We start from the raw sequence: 18,279 nt of genomic DNA, 5'->3' as shown, positions 1-18,279 counted from the left end.
CCTGGCTTGGCTTCCCGGGTGGGCTTCAACGCGGCGCTTCCCTGCCCAAGGCCGGCGGCCAGCCCGGGAAGGCTTCCCTGAGGGGAAGGCGTCGCCCCCGGGGCGCGAAGGAGGGAGCCGCCCCGCAGCGGGGCCTCCGGGGCTGCGGTCGGCGCAGCTCCCCCGGGCCGCCCGCCGCCCTGCTGGCCCTGGGGGGCTCCTGCCGGGGCGGGGGTGGCGAGGCCGGGCAGCGCCCTGCGGCGGGGCCACCGCTCCGCGTCCCGTCCCGTCCCGCCTGCGCGGCGGCGGCTGAGGTAAGCGGGGACCGTGGGCGTTCGTCTGCCGGCGGCTCTCGTCACCCGGAGACGGGTCTCCCCTAATCGGGTTTCCATCAGTCTCGGCGGGGGGGTATAAAAGGAGCCGCCGCGGGGCGAGGCGGGCAGAGCGCGGCGCTGCCCGCCGGCCGGCCCCATGCAGCCCGCCATGATGATGTTCTCCAGCAAGTACTGGACGCGGAGGGGCTTCTCGCTGGACTCGGCGCTGCCGGAGGAGCGCCCCGCCGTCGGCGGCCTCACCGTGAGTGGCGGCGCTGGGAGCGGGGCTGCTCCGCCGGGCCCGCCGGCGGGGGCGGGGGGGGGAGCGGCGGGCTGGGTCGGGCGCGGGGGGCCCGGTGCCAGGAGCCGCCCCCCTCCCTCGGAAGCTGAAGGTCCGGTGGACGGTTTTGCAGCAGTGTTGGGGGCCGGTGAGACTGACTTTGCAGTCTAAAAGGTCCTCAGGTCTCCAAACACCGGTGAAAGTTCCGTTAGAAATGGAAGCCCTGCTGCGGAGATTAACCGTACTGCCGCTGGCGCAGGGGAAAAGCGGGGGGGTCCGGCTCGGGTGGGTCTTGGGCGCCTGCGATGAGCCCGGCCGACGGCGCGCACGGGTGCTGGTGTCGGCAGAGCCGGGCTCCTCACGGCGCTCGCCAACCTCACGGCACGCGAAGGCGCTTCTGGCAGCACGCGGGTCCCGCGCTCTGACGCGGCGTCGGTGCCCGTGGCACGGTGGCTGCTGAGCGGCCCGGAGGTTTCCCAGCTCCTGCCGGGAGGCAGAAACCGTTCTCCGTGAGGGGGTGGGACGGGCGCGACGGGTGCCCGGGTGATTTCGAGCACGGGATGAGCTTCTGTGTGCTTACGGGTAAACGCGTGGAGTAGATGTAGCTCAGTGAGAGTAAAGGATGTTAGTAGGTGCTAATAATGTGATCTGCTCTGAATCTGTGACGTATTTAGGATTATGAAGACTTTGCCTCCTATAGAATTTTGCAATACATGAAGTTTCAGATCACTTAAGTAGAACCAACAGAGTGCACCGGTTTGTACCAGTTGTGAACTGGCTTATTGTCTTTACTGTAAAATGTGAGATATCCTTATTTGTGCATGCTATGCTTCTATTGGAAATATTGAATTAAATGGGGTAAATTTGTTTTACTGTCTTTTGAATTACTTTCTTCACTGAATTCTGCTATAGATCACTTTTATTCCAGAGTACTTGCACTTGCTCTAGATAATTAGTTTTCGTTAGGAAAGTTGATCAGCTAGTCACTATTTAGATACAAAGTGAACTAATGAGCATGGCTGAAAAGGTTTGAGTTCTTGCAATATCACAGGCTCTTCTGATGGGCTCATAACAAATAGGTATTCTAGTTTTCCTGTGCTTGAGAGGGTGTTTCACTCATCATATCAGGTAGTGCTCGCTTGAGAGTACGGGGGAACCTGTGACAGGCTTGGAAGGTGCCAAGTACTCTCGTTTCCCAGAGGAATCTATGGTCCTGAGGTTCTCAGGCACTCAGTTGACTAGATGATCCTTGGTACGTAGCGTCCAGAAAGCAGCACACAGTGAAAAATCACAGATGCTATAAGAGTAGCACCTTTGTCACTTCATCTGGAGGTTGTGTGCTTGATGTATGTGAAAATGACTCAGTCATATCGCAAATATTACTGAACTTAAACCAAAAGTGACCTTCCCCTAAACTATCCCTGAGCAAACCTCCTACTGAGTAGCGTCATATAAGCTCAATTACTAAAAACTAAACATGTCTGAAACCCTGTCATTCTACAAACAGAACTGCTTTTCTGGAATGTTTCTGTGTTATCTGATAAATGATGAGAAAAGACCACACAGACTTCTTAGCATGTCCAATAACTAGTTGAAGTGTATCTAGTTTTACCTGTGCCATTTAAAAAGTGACTTTTGGTAAGATGATGCATTTTAACTAGCCCTCTCTTTAATTCAGTGTATTCTTGTACCTTAAAAAAAAAATCTCTGAAGATCCAGTGGGAGCTGACTTGAGAGCTGTGGGCTCTCTATTCAGTAGAGGGAGATATTTCAGAGTGGACTATGATCGGGTGAAAGAGTAAACCAATGTGACATGAACCATGTGGATGCATTAAGGTGGATGTGATGCAAATACCTCGTGGCCGTCAGCAATACCAATTTTTAAGAAAACCATTTTATATGATCTGGCTTGAAAAGGAATCAGGCTGAAGCTTGCTCAGTTTTTGCTGGGTCATGAAGCACCTGATAAAATCTTGTAAAATCTTCTAGAAGCACAGGGACACCCTTTGCTGAAGTCCATTGTTGCAGGTCCGCAGAAATTATGCAAGTAGGATAACCTACCTGTAATGAAAAAATAAGAATAGAGATCTAACTTGGCTTTCATCAAGTGTTATGAGACCTGCTTAAAAACTGCATTCATTTTCGTGTTATTTTCTGTAAGCTGCTTTACAATTTACTGCAGGACAGTTTAATCCACATGGAATAGTTGTATATGTTTCTTAATTTCTATTTCACATTTTCTTAGTGACTATATTATGAATGATGAAAAAGTAGTTAGCATCTCACTGGAGATTTAATTTCTCCAGGAGTCACAATGTGGGTACTGGAAAATGCAGGCTGCTTTTTTAAAATCGTGGTCGGTCTTAGAAAAATTGTCTACAAAGGCTGTACTGTTGGCATCTGAACAAGATTTAAGCTGATAAAATTATGTTTTTTGCAAGATGCTAGCTGAAATCTTGCGTAAAGCAGTCTTTGACCTCCAAGTTGATAGAAGAATGTAGGAGTGGCTAAGGATGGTGTGATTTTCTGTTTTTGTTTTTTTTTTTTTGAGGAGTTCCTCAGCCAGCTCGTGTTCTATGGAAGGTACAGTCTAAGCTTGTATTTCTGTGCTCGTTTGTATAATCAACAGAGGTTTTGTTTTCTCAGGAAAAATGGTGTTACATGACAACAGTAGTTGTACTACAACACAGAACATAAACTGTATGTTGTAAATTTAATGGTTAATACAAAATTACGGACCAGTGTAAATCATCGCAAGTTGACTGGTACAGGTTAGAATAGCATCACTGCAGTTTTACAGTGCAATTTTGCTGGAATATTCAGGTTAGAATAGCATCACTGCAAGTTTTGCAGTAGTTCAGACCATCTCCATCTGCTTCATGTTGATTACTAATGATAGCGTTATCCTAATAGCATCATATGTGTATCCCGAACATTGATAGACTTTTCCTTATGTTTTATTTTTTTACGGATTGGCCTCTTACACAATCATATCCAACAGCAGCTTTTGAACTGTGATACTGGTTTCAAGTAAATGTATTGCCTTCTAAATTGTCTGGATGAGTTCCATTCAGGTATTTTCTAACAAAAATTTCTCATTGCGTAAAAAGACTTATTGTTGGGAAATGCCCGTTCATATCTGAGATGATGCTGTTCTTTGTCCTTTTGTAGCTAAACAGATCGAGTTCTGGGAAAAATGAGGAAAAGAAAGGAAATAAGGGTAATGGGAAAGGTGAATCTGTTTCTGAAGGTGGAAAGACAGCCGTGGTGTTTTCCTTGAAGAATGAAGTTGGTGGATTGGTGAAAGCTCTCCGACTCTTCCAGGTAAAGCTTACAAATCATTATGCTGACTGTTTGTTGGTATAAATCTAATGGACCGTGGCGGAAGGAATAGTGTGCAGTTACACTCTGCAGAATTGGATAAAAGTAACTTAAAATTTTATGGACCGTTCAACAAAGTGTTTTGGGTTCATGCAGGGTTTTCTGGAATAAAGTTTTAACAGTGATGCTGATGTTCATGGTAGTCACTTTAGATTTCCGACGTGTGATTCTCAACACTGTAAATCAGATTTGAAGTCTTCTGTGCAGGCCACAATGAAAGGAGGCACTTTCAGAGAGCAGTTCAGAATCTAAATTACATGCAATTGGATGGTTATGGCAGCTTTGCTGCAGGACAGTGTTTGGTCATGATGTTAAATGTGCCTTTAAGTGCTTGTAGGGTCAGGGCTTTACATGTCTAACTAGAACGTAAATTGTGAAGTATTGGTTCCCATGTAGATCCCCATGCAATCAGTGCCACTACTGCATGTAGTCTGCTTGCTTTATTAGTAAACTGAAGAGGGCTTGGAGGCATGTCTGAGGACAGTTAAAGCAAAGCAGTATTATAAAAGTCTTGGGTTGTTCAGTCTGTGCAGTGCAGCGAAGAGAAAGTTGGGAGGTGGCTTGGGGTCTGCTTCTAAGGCCAAACTGTCAGAGTGGTGGAAGTGTGGGGGCACTGGGCGTTGCCATTCCTAACCCACAGGAGCTGGCGCTGGGAGCAGATTCCCAAGGCTGGTGTAGATACCGAGACTCCCTAGCCTAGAAAAAAGGTGTGAGTCAGAACCCCAGGAGGGAGGCTGCCTGGAAGCAGGGTGTTTGACAAAAAGCTGACAGGAATTGCAGGAGCCATGTTTTCAATGCAGCTTCTCTCCAAAGGTTAAGTGTCTAACTGCAGCTCTGGCTTAAATGCTTGAAATGGGTCATATCAAATCCCGGATTTACACATCAACTCCCTCTTCCTGGGAATGGGCATAGAACTCACTCTGGTCTCTTAAAACATGGCTGGAAGATGTTGCAGAGAAGTCACCCCTGTTCACGGAGTCACTTAATGGTTTGAGTACTGTGAGGGCGAGCGCAGGGTTTTGCTCTCTTCCCAGCCTTGCATAGATCAAAGCCACTTGTCCAGCTTCCCAGGAGAATGCCTAAAGCTGGTAGCTCTGTGTCAGCTGAAAACACACAGGGGATTCCTATGGCCTGTGTTATTCAAGAGTAGATCATCAAAATGATCCTGCTCGGCTTTGTGATCTGCCAGTCTACAAATAGCAGATTCGAAACCCTGAGCAGATGGAAGGTTTTCCTTATGTGATTTTGTTATGCGAAAGGGTTAGCCAGGAAGATACCCCATATACATACCTGATGGAGCATGCCAGTTAAAGAACTGTGTATGTATATCCAGAGGTGTAAAAGCAGAGACCGCTGGTTGACTGTACCAGCGGGGACCTTCACCTGAAATGGAGGTTTCTGCAAAATAGAGCAGGCAAGTGGAAGTATAAGCACAGAGTTCTCCCTATTTGGAAGTCAAAAATGTTTTATTGGCTTCACTGAGTAAGCGAAAGGATAGTTGTGAAAAGTAACAGGTAGTTTGTGTCTGGCAAAACAAGGAAAAGTCAAAGAGTCAGTAGAAATACTGGTTGAAACTAATCATCTAGTCCAACCTCCTGTTTTGAAGCAAGGCTGTCACAACACTAGATTGGGTCAGCCATAACACACGATGGTTGTCTGTCATTGTACAACACCCTTGGCAGACCAATAGTTGTGGTGGGAGAGATACTCCATGGGAAAATTTTAATGATAGAACTATTTACACACGCATTTAGTTTTGATGATGATGTTATAATAGAGAACAAATTGAATTAGATTTTAATTTTATTATCACTTCAGGTAATTCATAATTGCTGCAAGAAAGATAGATGAGGACTGATACATAGTTATCCTTAAAGTATTTTTTCCCTCACGTTCATGAGAGATGCTAAAGTAGTACGCATTTAATAGCATCTAAGTAAACACACTCAAATCCAGTTAAATTAACAGTAGTGTTATGCACATTGCCTAATAAAATTGGTAAACAAAGGTAAATATACAATTGGATTACAGTTTTTTTTATTTTTTTAAATTATAAGGTAATACTGTCCTACAAGATTGCCTTGTTAGATAAAATTGGATCTTTAGTGAACTTTCTTCATTAAACACAATAGTATTATTTTTACATTTAGCATACAGATTTTGTCTTTATTATTTACTAAGGATCACTAACCAGTTATGTAGGTCCAAAGTAAATACTTTCAATGAAAATATAGTTTAGTAACTGGGAAAAACTTTCCTGAAGAACATGCCATCAATATTCCTCTTCTAGCTGGCATGTCTGCATTTCATATGCTATTTCATCTTTCCACAGGAGAAACATGTGAGTATGGTTCATATTGAATCACGAAAATCGAAGAGAAGGAACTCGGAGGTGGAAATTTTTGTGGACTGTGACTGCAGTAAGAAAGAATTTAATGAACTAATCCAGTTGCTCAAGTTTCAAACTAATATTGTATCTCTCAATCCACCAGAAAACATCTGGACTGAGGAAGAAGGTAAGGCTGCTTTTGTATCACTTGGGTTAGACACTGACAAACATTTTGCACAGGTATCTCCATAGTCTTACACTCCAGTACATTCAACTTGCATTCTGTCTTCTACAGATCTTGACTGTGTCCCATGGTTCCCCAGGAAGATAGCTGAATTAGACAAATGCTCACAGAGAGTTTTGATGTATGGATCTGAGCTGGATGCAGATCACCCTGTAAGTGTAACATTACATTGCATTGTGGATAATTTGTTCAGATTTTTTGCCAGTGAATTAAAAAGCCTGTTGACTGCCAATTCTGAGTACCTTTTTGAGCATATGGTTTTCAGAAGATGGGGATTTAGTTGTTTTTAATGGTTTCAGTGAATTAATTTTCCTTTTCTGTAGTAGGACACCCAAAAAGGAGGTCCTCCAGAGATCTTACTCACTCTTGAATAATGGTGTCCCCTTTTGTTCTGCTTTCATTTATTTATTTTTTTTTTAGTTAATTAGTTGGTAGAAGCTTTCAGACTCTGAAAAGTTTAGATCAATGTGACCTTCAGTTCTGTCACAGCTCTTGGGTAAGAATTGATATTAACCTAGGTGTCAGAGAAGAAAGAGTTATGAAGGAAGGCTTCCTTGGCCACTGGAAATAATTGCAAAATAAAACAGAGCAACATGTTCCTGTTTCTGCATGAATGCAGCAGATGGGAAGGTGTCTCACATTGTTTCCTGACTTTGGTGACAGGACACATTTCACACAAGCTGTATCTGCAGTAATGCCAAATGCTCAGTGCAAAAGGCAAAAAACAGATTTGTTATTGTTTTATTTCTTTTGGCTGATGTCCATAAATGTTTAACTTCTAGGTCGCTAGATGGCAGATGATGGCAAGCATTAGTGTTACATTTTCACTTGTTATAAATCCAAGTTTCTACCTTTGGACCACTTGACTGAAAGATACTGATGGTAGCTAGTTCTGTTCATTCCTACTCCAGAGTAAAATAAGCTGGATTAAACTGGTACTGTAGGAAACTTCCAGCTGAAAGGAAGTAGGTAATGAACTAAGATACCTGACCGTAAGATTGTCCTGTAATATATCTGATTAAACTGTAGCTGTAGGCAATAGTCTCCCATGTTTTTTGTCACATGCGTTTTTTGTTGGTATTGTCCAAGGTGGTAGAAGATGGCCCCAAAGAGGTTGTAAGTGACAGCAGAAAGATTTATTTGGTGTAGGGGATTCTGGTGATGCACCTGTGCTATACGATGGTACTGCAGCACCTGTGCAGACTCCTCCTTGGTGTTGAGGAGAGGCAGGTACTCCTGGTGGCCCTGGGTTTGGGGCTCTGGGTCAGTGAGGAGAGGCAGGTACTCCTGGTGGCCCTGGGTTTGGGGCTCTGGGTCAGTGCAGAAATGGCGCTCTGGCTGCTGCCATCTGTCCTGTCCGCTCCACAGCTCCTACAGCTGCCGTGCTGTGGTGAGGGCTCAGGCACAGAGCCTCGTGCCTGTGCACACAAGCAAAGAGGACGTCATCATGATGTCCCCTGGCAGCCCCGCTTTCCTGTCTCTGGTGTCACCTGCCCGTGTATCAGCCATGGTAAGCATCATCGCATCGCTACCCTTCCCGTGAGCCCTTCCCACGCTGTGGGCCCCGGTTGGCGAGAGCCTTGCTGGATTCTCATTTCTGCCGTGTACTTCTTGATGACAAGCTAGGAGTTGCCTTGCATTTTCTTAGAAGGGAAAAATCTGTTGATTACCTTCAACCATTAACTGTAATTTGTTTCAAACAGAGGCTGTCGTGGCAGCTCTCTGTAGGCTTGAGTCGATGACTGTGATGGGCCATTTGATACTGTTTTATGTTCTGAGCTGGTGCCTTCATTAAATACTTGAGTGCTCTGCTGAAAATCTACCTTCAGTTTTACAGACAATGGAAAAAGACATTTACATTGTATGAATATATATTTTACACTTGGGGGAACTCTTATAATTTACACACCATTTGTTAGCCTATGCAGCATGCTACATATTAGAGATGGGGAGAAAAAAAACCTGTAAAATCTGTGACTGGCCTTTCAAAGGCCACTTCTGGTGCCCGCCCTGTTCCTCAGTGGTGGCATGTAGGTGCCAGAGGACCAAAGGGATTTATCCTGTCATAGAACCAGCACAGCACCACTTCAGTAGCGTAGACCTAACCCACTCCATATTGGCTAATGGTTTGTGTTTCACTACAAGTGACAGGCTTTTAAAGCCCCTGGGCTGTCTTCCATCTCTGTTCAGCTCTTGAATGGTCTGCAGCTGAGTAACTCAACGCTTACATCAAAAGGTGTTAAGCAGACCAGGAGGCGCCCGCAGATCACAGCAACTTTTTGCCAGCCAAAACGTTTTTCTGCGTAGGAATGGAGGCTTGAAGGTTTTCTGTAGTCCTTTGACATTCTCCCTTACTCTGCCCCAGCAGCGCAGCTTTGGTTGTGGGTTATGCCTTCTGAGTTTTCTGGAAGCCGATACAAATGTTTCAAATCAAACGACATTATCTTTCATTCCCTTCAGTGATTTGCGTTTGCGTATGTGAGCAGTAAGGGAAAAATGCATTTTACTTTTCAGCTCTGACTAGGTGAAACTTAAATGCACTTTCTGGGCTACTAACTGGGGAACTTAGATAACTCTTTACCCTTTTTCATCCTCAAGAAGTTGGCAGTCCTGCCTTGAAAATAGGTAACTCTTTTTGTAGTCCAAAACATGAAGTGTCTACATCTTTTATAGGTGTAGAAGAGATCTTGTTTTAGTTTTGAATAGCACAGAGGGCTGTAACTGGCTTGTGTGTGTTACACAGCTCTTTTGTGCTTAATATGCAAAAGGTGTGAGCCTACTTTAGCCCATGAGCTCTTCCTCTGTAACTCAAATTGGAGCAATATGCATATTTGATGCTTGAGGTTGATGGTTCAGTGTCTAATGCGTTAGTTAAGATGGCAACTGCTGAAATAGCATCTTCAAAATAAGCTGTGTATGAACTCTGGGAGCTTGATTCTTCTAGTGGAGAAAGATGTGTTAAGGATAGGTCAATTATTCTGCTTTGTGCCCGCGTGTAGATCTCCATTCAAATTAAGGACAACCTGAGTGAGATGAAATGACAGGGAAAAAGTTTCCCTTTGTCAACATCTTGGATGAATGACTGTACCTATGCACAAACCTGTCTCAGAAAACTCCTGTGGGACTTTGGTGGGGAAAAAAGTGAAGAAATCCTTATCTTCTCTTGCACTCCAGTAGATAGTGTTAATCAAAATACATTATAATTAGGTACTAAATAAACACTTTAATGATTTGTTTTATAATTATTACAGCTAATTTTCTGTCCTTATTGTAAATTACTCTCCTCTTCCTTGCTTAAGGGATTTAAAGACAACATCTATCGACAGAGAAGAAAGTACTTTGTGGATGTTGCCATGAGCTATAAATAGTAAGTACTGGCGTAATTCTTCCCCATGCTGCTGACTAGTTACAATTCATGCTCTACTTAATTCTGTAGGATGAAGTTTAACAGTAGACAAAGTCATCCTTTAAACTTTGACTAGTTTAGTGTAGGCTATAAATGACAAACCTGGTGCTTGAAATCCCGTTATATTTTTGGTACAGATACAGTCAAGTAAAGCATTTGAAAGGTAAGCACTACCTCTTCAGCAGTTTATTCACAGCTGTTTAAGAAACTCTTTTACAAATGCTTGCATGTCTTAATGGCAAACTGATGCACCACTGAATTGCACATATCTAGTGTCCCTAGTTAGTTGGATGAGCTCACTAAAAACCGAAATTATTGTTTTCTTTTCATGCGCTTACTATACTGGATGCTGCAAAATGCCATTTATCAATTTTGCCAACACAGCTCGAAACTTTTCAGAATTCAGTCAGTGGATTTCTCTGTAGTTCGTGGAGCTGGTGTCTGTGCACCAATATACTGCAAGTGTTCTCCCATTTTGACTCCCCCCTCTCCTCCCCTCTCATGTTAAGTCAGTACTTTCAATTCCCTGCTGACCCTGGAAGTTAGGAAACTTTCTGTGCTACCTACAAATGCCTACTATGTTGCAATTTTCTTGTCACAGGAGCATTCAACTAATTCTAATCATACTGTACATTTTGTTTGCAACAGGCTTAAGCCCTCATTCTGAAGGGGAAGAACATACTAATTTCATGTTCTTTTCCATTTTACCTCCCTTCTTCAGGTTTTTAATTTTTCTCCTTTGAGATTTCTACCTAAGTTGTTTAAAGAATATAAAACAACAATTTTTCTCCTTTTTGTAGAAGGCACATCCTGTCAGGAGGCAATTAAAAAATAGATTTTTGAATGTTTTTCAGTACTTTTTTTTGTTGTTTTTAATATAAGGCTAGTTTACAGGCTGCAGACTTTTGTCCCATTCCAGTCGTTAAGCTATTGCCAATCTAATAAATATGTAAGTGATAATGTTGGTATCCCCTTTTTCTGCCCACGGTGGCCTTTGTTTATCTGGGTGCTCATGACATTCATCCAGCACACTGCGCTGCTGCCTGCGTAGACAGGGTGCTGGTTGGTAGAGAAACTTCCTAGGCTGACCAAGTAACTCCTAAGTTTAGCCAGCTTTCAAATATAAATTGAGATGGGGTTTTTTTGTTTGTTTGTTTACAGCTGATTGATTTAGTATCTTTTTTTTTGGTCTGATGCTTGGGGTAGAGTTAGTGCTTCTTGCCTAGCATTTATTGCAGTGTGAAATGTCAAGCAGGTGCCTGTGGATGAGGGCAGACTGTGTGTGCTCCCAGAGCTCTTTCAGTAAGTGGGATAGTTCTCCATTTACCCATGATGGTAGCTGTAGTGCCATGCATTTCACAGCTGCTGAGCTGCTGGAAATATCTTCCTCCCTTCTCCCTCTCAGCTGCTTAAGTGCTGGAAAGATCATGCTGCTGGCTCACTAAGCAGTGGTTGGTCTTCTGCTACAAAGGGCTTTTTTTTTTTTTCCTGAAATCAGTGAGAAACATCTTTTCACAAAAATTGCATAGAGTAATCCTATGTGTTCCCAGAAAAACAGATAAAAGAAAGGGAAAATTTTTTCCTTCTTCAGATTTTGGAGGCTCAAGAACCATTCCTGCAGGCACATTACGAAAATCAAACACCACGAAACCGAGGTTGTTTGGGGGCCAGATCTTGTACTTCAGCAAAACTGCTCAGGAGTAGTCCTTCATCTCACTGATCTTTTCAAATCTTTGAAAGATTTCAAACTCTTCCTAGTATTATCAGCAGAGGTAAAACAAGATGCTTTATGTATTTTTAGCCAGAGAGCACAAAATGTCTGGGAGGCCAGCGGTTATGCCAGTTACCTCAGATGTGGCAAAATCTCACTCATACTCCTCAGATCTGCCACAGTGGTTGTCTTAACCCCAGGGATGTGCCGTATCTACTGGGCTGTACAGTCTCTCCCTGGGTATGCCTGTGGACACAGCCCAGGGAGACATTTACCCTTAGCATCCTGCAGCTCAGCTTAAGCCACACTGAGAAAGGGTAAATCAGCTCAGGGAGGACTCTGTGCTGCTACAGCTAAGCTGTTTCTGCTACCCATGCTGGGGAGCTCAGAATTAATTTAGGTGTCTCCACACTACATTGCGGTCTCATCAAACCCTCTTCTGTGGTCTGATGACTATTTACTTATTTACACAAAAAGAACAGCTGTGTTGTAACAACTCCTTCCCTTAGGGATAAATTCAGAGTGTTGTCTTGAACCACTCAGTATCTTCCAGGTAAGTGACCTTCCTAATCGTTTATTGAGGCTTGATGTATTTTTATTTTTCATTTTCCAATGTAAAAAAAACCCAAAACAACCAACAGACTTGTTTCCTTAAAAAAAACACAAAAAACCAAACAAAAACCCAAAAGGGATTTGGCTGCGAAGAATTGGCTGCAAAGAATTGGCTCTGTAAAAAACTTGTTGAGTTGAAAATCCCAGATCAGCATTTCCTTTATGAATTGCTGCTGTTCTGTAGTGGTAGGTGTTCTGATCTGGTTGAGCATACAGAGGCTTCTGTAGAGGGGAGAGAGAGAAAAACACTGAGAAATGAACTTAGAGGAGCAGATATTTGCTGGTACTGGGTGTTAAAGGGAAAGACATGAGCGCAGCAGTGGAGATCAGATGTGTGAAATAAATGGACCAAAAAAAAAAAATTCCTCCATCCTTCACTTAGCTTCTGCCCTGAAGATAGCGAAAATGTGTTAATCTTGCTAAGTAGTCCTTTGAGACTGATCAGGGATTGCAAAAGTGTTGAGAAAATTAAATCTGTAGGGAAAATATGAGATTTAAGAAGGAATTCATAATATGAGTTGATAGCTCATCACCATAGCAAAATGGAAAGACCCTATTTTAATAAGAGGAAAGAAAAATTCAGGATAGGTTAGCTTGAATAGTCGTCTTTCTCAGCCACAAGAAAACTGGCTATGCAGGCTGGCCATTCCCATGGTTTATAGAAGAGTTTGAGAGCAAGGTGGGTCTTGCTTGCTGAAGTAAGAGGGTGAGAAAAATGAGATTTGCAGAGCTGAGTGAGAGCAGTGTAGGTCCTCCCTCAAGTCTGGCTGCCTTGATCCTCTTGATAAAGCAAGCAGTATCGTGATCAGCTGGAAAGAAGATCAGCTCTCCTAGGCATAAATCCTGTTAAGGAATTAATGTTCAGTGAACCGTACGTCAGTACTAATGAATTAATTGAAACAATAACTAGGTTATAAACACTTTAGTGAGCAGTGAACAAGCTTCAGATCCCTGATTGTGTTTATACCTCTCTAGTGACAGGCTAAATAGAAACCTGAGTTTTTCCACTGGTGCACATGTTCCTTCCTCTTTGCTGGGCCGCTGCTGACCCATCCTGGCAGTATCCGTAGTAGAGGTCAGGTCTAAGGAAAAGAGACGAGGCTACTGCGCAGTATTCTGGCAACCTCAGGTGGATGGAGTACCAACCTGCTTGTGTCATGTACGGTACAATTTTGAATAGCTGTGTTGTAGTTTCCGTGAGCTAGCAGGCAGCTTGAGGCTGATAAAGTGTAAAGGTGAAGACAGATATTAGATTTGAAGGACTGACTCCCACCACAGAATGAGCACAGACCCAGCGCAGCTTCTGGTGATGGGAAATGCTTCACTAAATGTGTTGCAATTCTTGTCATGTCTGCAGAGGAGTGGCTGGAGGGGAACTAGTGGATGTATTGGATGTTCAGTGAGTCCTTAACAAGTATGGGTGCCTCATACAAAGTAGCCTTTGACTGACAGATACTGCCATGGATCAAAATGCTTTGATATAGTGAAAGGCAAGGGGATTACATAGTAAGTTACAATAAAGATGAAGGGACAGCCACAATGAGTGTAGGGTGGATACTCTTCTCTTGTGCATGTAGGAACTGTATGGCAGCAATTGCATGTGACACGAGGGCTCATGCCTTGTTACCTCATACAGTGGAGGCAGCATTATGAACCAGGCAATGACCAGGATGGAGAGCAAAGCCCAGTGCTGCAGTTCTCCTGCTGCAGTGGGATTCTCTGTGCCCGATACTCCTGTTTGGCTGCAGTCTGGGATGCCGGGGAAGCCACAGCACTACTGGCCCTGTGGCAGGGGGGTGGGAGATAGGGACCGATGGGGTGGAAGGAAATCCTGTGAATCCCTTTGCCAATCTGTACTTCGTTACAGTGCGGGAAAAGAGGATACCCGAGGAGAAGGCAGGTTGCACAGATGACACTATAGATTGTGAGCATTAAATCCAGAGAAAGATAATAAAGTTTCTAAGGGGAATTCATAGCATGAGATGGTGGCTGGTGACCATGGCATGGGAAATTCCTTACAGCTAAATGCAAGGCAGTGCAAACTGGCAGGAGCCCTTCACACTCTTCACACAGTTGGTTTTGAATTAGCTCTAACCACTCAAGGCATGCTCTGGATGTCAGAGATGGATTAGCAAGTACCCTGGAAGGCTCCTGCTTTGCAATTTCTGTATATCCATGTAAGGGGGAGGAGGCAAAGGGATGGTGCAGAAGAAACAAAAAGGAGAGATGTATTTAGAGACTTAGTTTCACTTAGGCTGGGCTGTTGGCTCTGAGGTGAGCTTCCTCATGATGTAGTCCTGCATGAATGTGGGGTTCCAAACATATCTGCACATGTAAGCAGCAGTCTAAACAATAAATATATGTATTTTAATTGGATCCACTCATTTTTAAACATCTGTGTAATTGCCTAATCTTCACTTTGTAAAATGCTAGGTAATGATGCTGTGTGAACATTATGTGTTTTAAAGAATGCATAGAGCATGCAGTCTGCTGATTGTCTAACTGAAGTTAGACTAAATCAGGATCTTCCGCTAACCACTTGCAAAGGCATCAGTGGCAGTGAACAGAGAAATATTACTGTGGTGTAGGTACATGGCATATAAGAAATCCATCTTTCTACAATGATATGTACAAAGATTAACAAATAATCTCATTGCTTAGTAAGAAACACAGTTCTTAAGAAATGAACATAATATATACAATATAAAATCAAGAAATAATTATAAGTAAAAAGCATCTATCTGTCATTTTAAAATAGTTTTAAATAGTTTTAATAGTCTCTGTCTGCCTTTATTTAAATAATACTTCTCAGAGAAATTTTGCTGTCTACAGTCTGTCTAGAATCTGGTCATATTCAAATGTATTTCGTACTATTTTATTTTTTACAGTGGTCAGCCCATTCCCAGAGTGGAGTACACAGCTGAAGAAATTAAAACGTGGGGGGTGGTATTTAGGGAGCTCAGTAAACTCTATCCCACCCATGCTTGTCGTGAATATTTGAAAAACTTTCCTCTGCTGACCAAGTACTGTGGATACAGAGAGGATAATGTGCCTCAGCTGGAAGATGTTTCTGTTTTTCTTAAAGGTAAGATTCATAGTCAACAGATAAGGTTTCATGGCAACAGTCTTCTCTGTTCGTGTGAAGTACAAAGCACACTGATTGAAAAGACTCCCAGCATTTTCAGTGGACTTTGGTTTAGTGCGAAGTGTCATTCTGTTTTTGACGTTCTCCATGGCAGAGAGTTTGTTGAGTCAAGACAGTTTAATGTGTGTATTTGCAGGCGTGAAGCTGAGAGGAATTAAACAGCTGAACATGTATCTATCACCTGATGTTATCTTGCACGGGAGAAAAGTCCTTCAATAAAATGAAAAGGGGCCACAGGGTGGGAGTTCTGATAACTGCAGTGGGCATCACCCCAATATCCAAACAGGTAAAAGAGGGAATAAAATGCCAAGGTAACGGAATTTAAAGAGGAGAGCAGGTTTGGCACATTATTGTACAGTCTGATGAGTATGAAGCTTTCCTGAGTGCCCAAGACCTCACAAAGCTAGTCATCATATTTTTGTATTGAGAAAAATCAATGGGACTCCATAGGTGATCTGGTACTTCTCTTTCATGTTCTTTTTTAAGAGATCAATATGTTACATATTTAAGTTTGAGAATACCCTTATTTTTCCATCTGTAATGGAAAAGTGTCCCATATAGAAGAAGTGGCAGACATGGACCTGCTGTTTTTAACTTTAGAGGAAAAGCAACCAAAGAGTTAATTTAACATTTTTGTTTCTCGTCAAGGGACCCTTCAGATATGTATATTTGTTCCTTAATCCTCTTGCTCAGGGACTAAAATACTATAAAGATGGGTGTTGGGGAAAAAAAGTTACGTGCTGTTAAGTGTTGTGAGGATAATTAGCAAAGCGTTTTGTCCCAAATATGTATGGAAAATCTTTAGCTAAGAGAAGTACAAAATTTGTAATGAATGGCTTACTTTCCTCAGTCCTTGCTTCATCTGTAACTCTTGTTTGTGAACACCTGCATTTATTAATAACTGACTCATCACTGTTTGAATTTGGTTGTGTCCTGGGTCTCCCATATATTGTATTTTGGTCTTTGAGGGATGATGCCAAAGTGTACGGGTTCTTTCTCCCTAACTAGAAACCCAAAACCTCACATTTCTTTCAGAAATGTATTTTCAAGTGAAGTACAGCGATAGTAGTGTCTGTTGAAGAAAAACTTGGAACATTCTCATGTAAACACTTGGAAAGAGTAAAGAATGAATTTGGGAGAGAAATATGCTTTTCAAAGTCACAGTCTGGAATTATTCCCCACTGGGGCTAATCTGACAACTTTAACTTTGTTAAATATTTAAATGAGGACCTCAACTGTGAAAGTCAGTATTTTACTGTCACAAACAGTGTTTTATCTGGAAAAATAAGGACAGATTTGATTTGGTCCTATTCTGTTAGTTTTTAATATATTTTACAGAAGTCATCTTCTGTTTTGCAGACTTCTCTCCTGTTTGGTACCAGACATAAAAATCAGACTCTCTGATTTGAGAACATCACTTACCATGGTACCTCACCATCATTTTTAGATAAAGGTATTCAAACCAACTTTGAAATATCTCAGTCTGTTTTCATTAAACATATGCTAGCAATGCAAAATAATAGGTGAAAATGAAGTGTGGTGATCTTCAGCCAAGATTCTCTGTGTCATGGTTCTCGTAGTATAATTAACCACAGATCATTACCTGTTCTCAGAAACTGCTATAGTGATATATATAATATGGACTTTTATTATCTTCACTTCAGAAAGGTCTGGCTTCACAGTGAGACCAGTTGCTGGATACCTGTCCCCCCGAGATTTTTTAGCTGGCTTAGCATACAGAGTTTTTCACTGTACTCAGTACATACGACATGGCTCAGATCCTCTCTACACACCGGAACCGTAAGTTGCTCCATTTGCTGTAGTGCTGAAAAAATGTGCTCGCTGGATTCTTAAGAGACCCACTTAAATTTGCCAAGATTGAAAAGAGGAACCTTCCTATAAATGTAAAAATCTACTTATACTGTTGATGACAAAACCCTTCTTCACATTGGTGAGTCAGAAGGCTTCTTTTGCACTTTTTACAAGAGTCTTAAATAACTGGGTTAGATAGAATTTTTTGACCCACCATGTAAATATCTGGATTATTTTTCAGTGGAAAATGGAGTTTTCAACAAAATGTTTTGAAAAAAATGTATAAAATTTTATTTTCTGTTGGACAGCTAAGGAAAGAATTTGGAAAAAAGCCCTAATTCCCCTGAAAAAAATTTGCTTTTAGAATTATGATTTGGTTTTCCTGTGTCTCCATTTGTCTTTTTTGGGCCAGACTCCACAGGTGAACTTCATTTCTCTCCTATAACACGACACAAGCAAGTCATGAGGCACGATTCTCTCACCCAAAGAGGACATTAGATACGAAGCCTGTTATAGGGAACATGACAGAAATAAGAGACACTTTAATTATGACTTTCATGGGACAGCATTGCAGCTGTTCCAAAACAGAATATTGCGAGTTTGGATGAAATATTTTGGCGTTTGGTCTCTTGATGAAAAGTGGGGAAAAAAAAGATTGAAGCAGTTGTAGTTCTTGTCTTGTATTATATGTGGTGTGCTCTGTGCAGTAATAACAGAACAATACATGTCAGTTAGATAATATGGGGGTAGTGTTACCAAAGGCATCTGCTGATCTTGTAACCACAGGAATGACATTTTCACAGTGAATCAGTCATCAGGCAGTTAGCATGAAATTGTAGCTGCTCTTTAGTCAGCTCGGACTATGAATTTAGACAAAGTGTTCATACATATATATCCAGCTCCAGTCCCGTAAAAATTTGGATGCATGCCTAACTTTGATTTCATGAATAGACTGCTGAAACCACGGAGTAATATTTTTGAATATAAAAGGATTAATGGAACCGCATATTAATCTGTATTTAAAAATGCTCTAACATTATTCTGGCAGGAGTCACCAGGTGGTGCT

At 42.3% G+C, this 18,279-nt stretch overlaps 1 protein-coding gene across 1 annotated transcript in view; it reads left to right on the top strand.

Moving 5' to 3' along the window:
* Nucleotides 1-376: 376 nt before the first annotated feature.
* The window catches only part of TPH2 (tryptophan hydroxylase 2), a 50,416-nt gene continuing 32,513 nt past the window's right edge, over nucleotides 377-18,279 (top strand). Inside the window, exons 1-7 of the mRNA XM_075428450.1 lie at nucleotides 377-555; nucleotides 3,745-3,897; nucleotides 6,287-6,470; nucleotides 6,579-6,679; nucleotides 9,827-9,894; nucleotides 15,145-15,341; nucleotides 17,066-17,201. Of these exons, the coding sequence (XP_075284565.1) occupies nucleotides 451-555; nucleotides 3,745-3,897; nucleotides 6,287-6,470; nucleotides 6,579-6,679; nucleotides 9,827-9,894; nucleotides 15,145-15,341; nucleotides 17,066-17,201 (944 nt within the window). The 5' untranslated portion in view covers nucleotides 377-450. The remainder of the gene's footprint in view (nucleotides 556-3,744; nucleotides 3,898-6,286; nucleotides 6,471-6,578; nucleotides 6,680-9,826; nucleotides 9,895-15,144; nucleotides 15,342-17,065; nucleotides 17,202-18,279) is intronic.

Source organism: Opisthocomus hoazin, chromosome 8, assembly GCF_030867145.1.
Source record: "Opisthocomus hoazin isolate bOpiHoa1 chromosome 8, bOpiHoa1.hap1, whole genome shotgun sequence".
Classification (NCBI taxonomy): Eukaryota; Metazoa; Chordata; class Aves; order Opisthocomiformes; family Opisthocomidae; genus Opisthocomus; species Opisthocomus hoazin.
The sequence above is the reverse complement of the archived record's forward strand: the minus strand, read 5'-3'. Positions and strand labels throughout refer to the sequence as shown.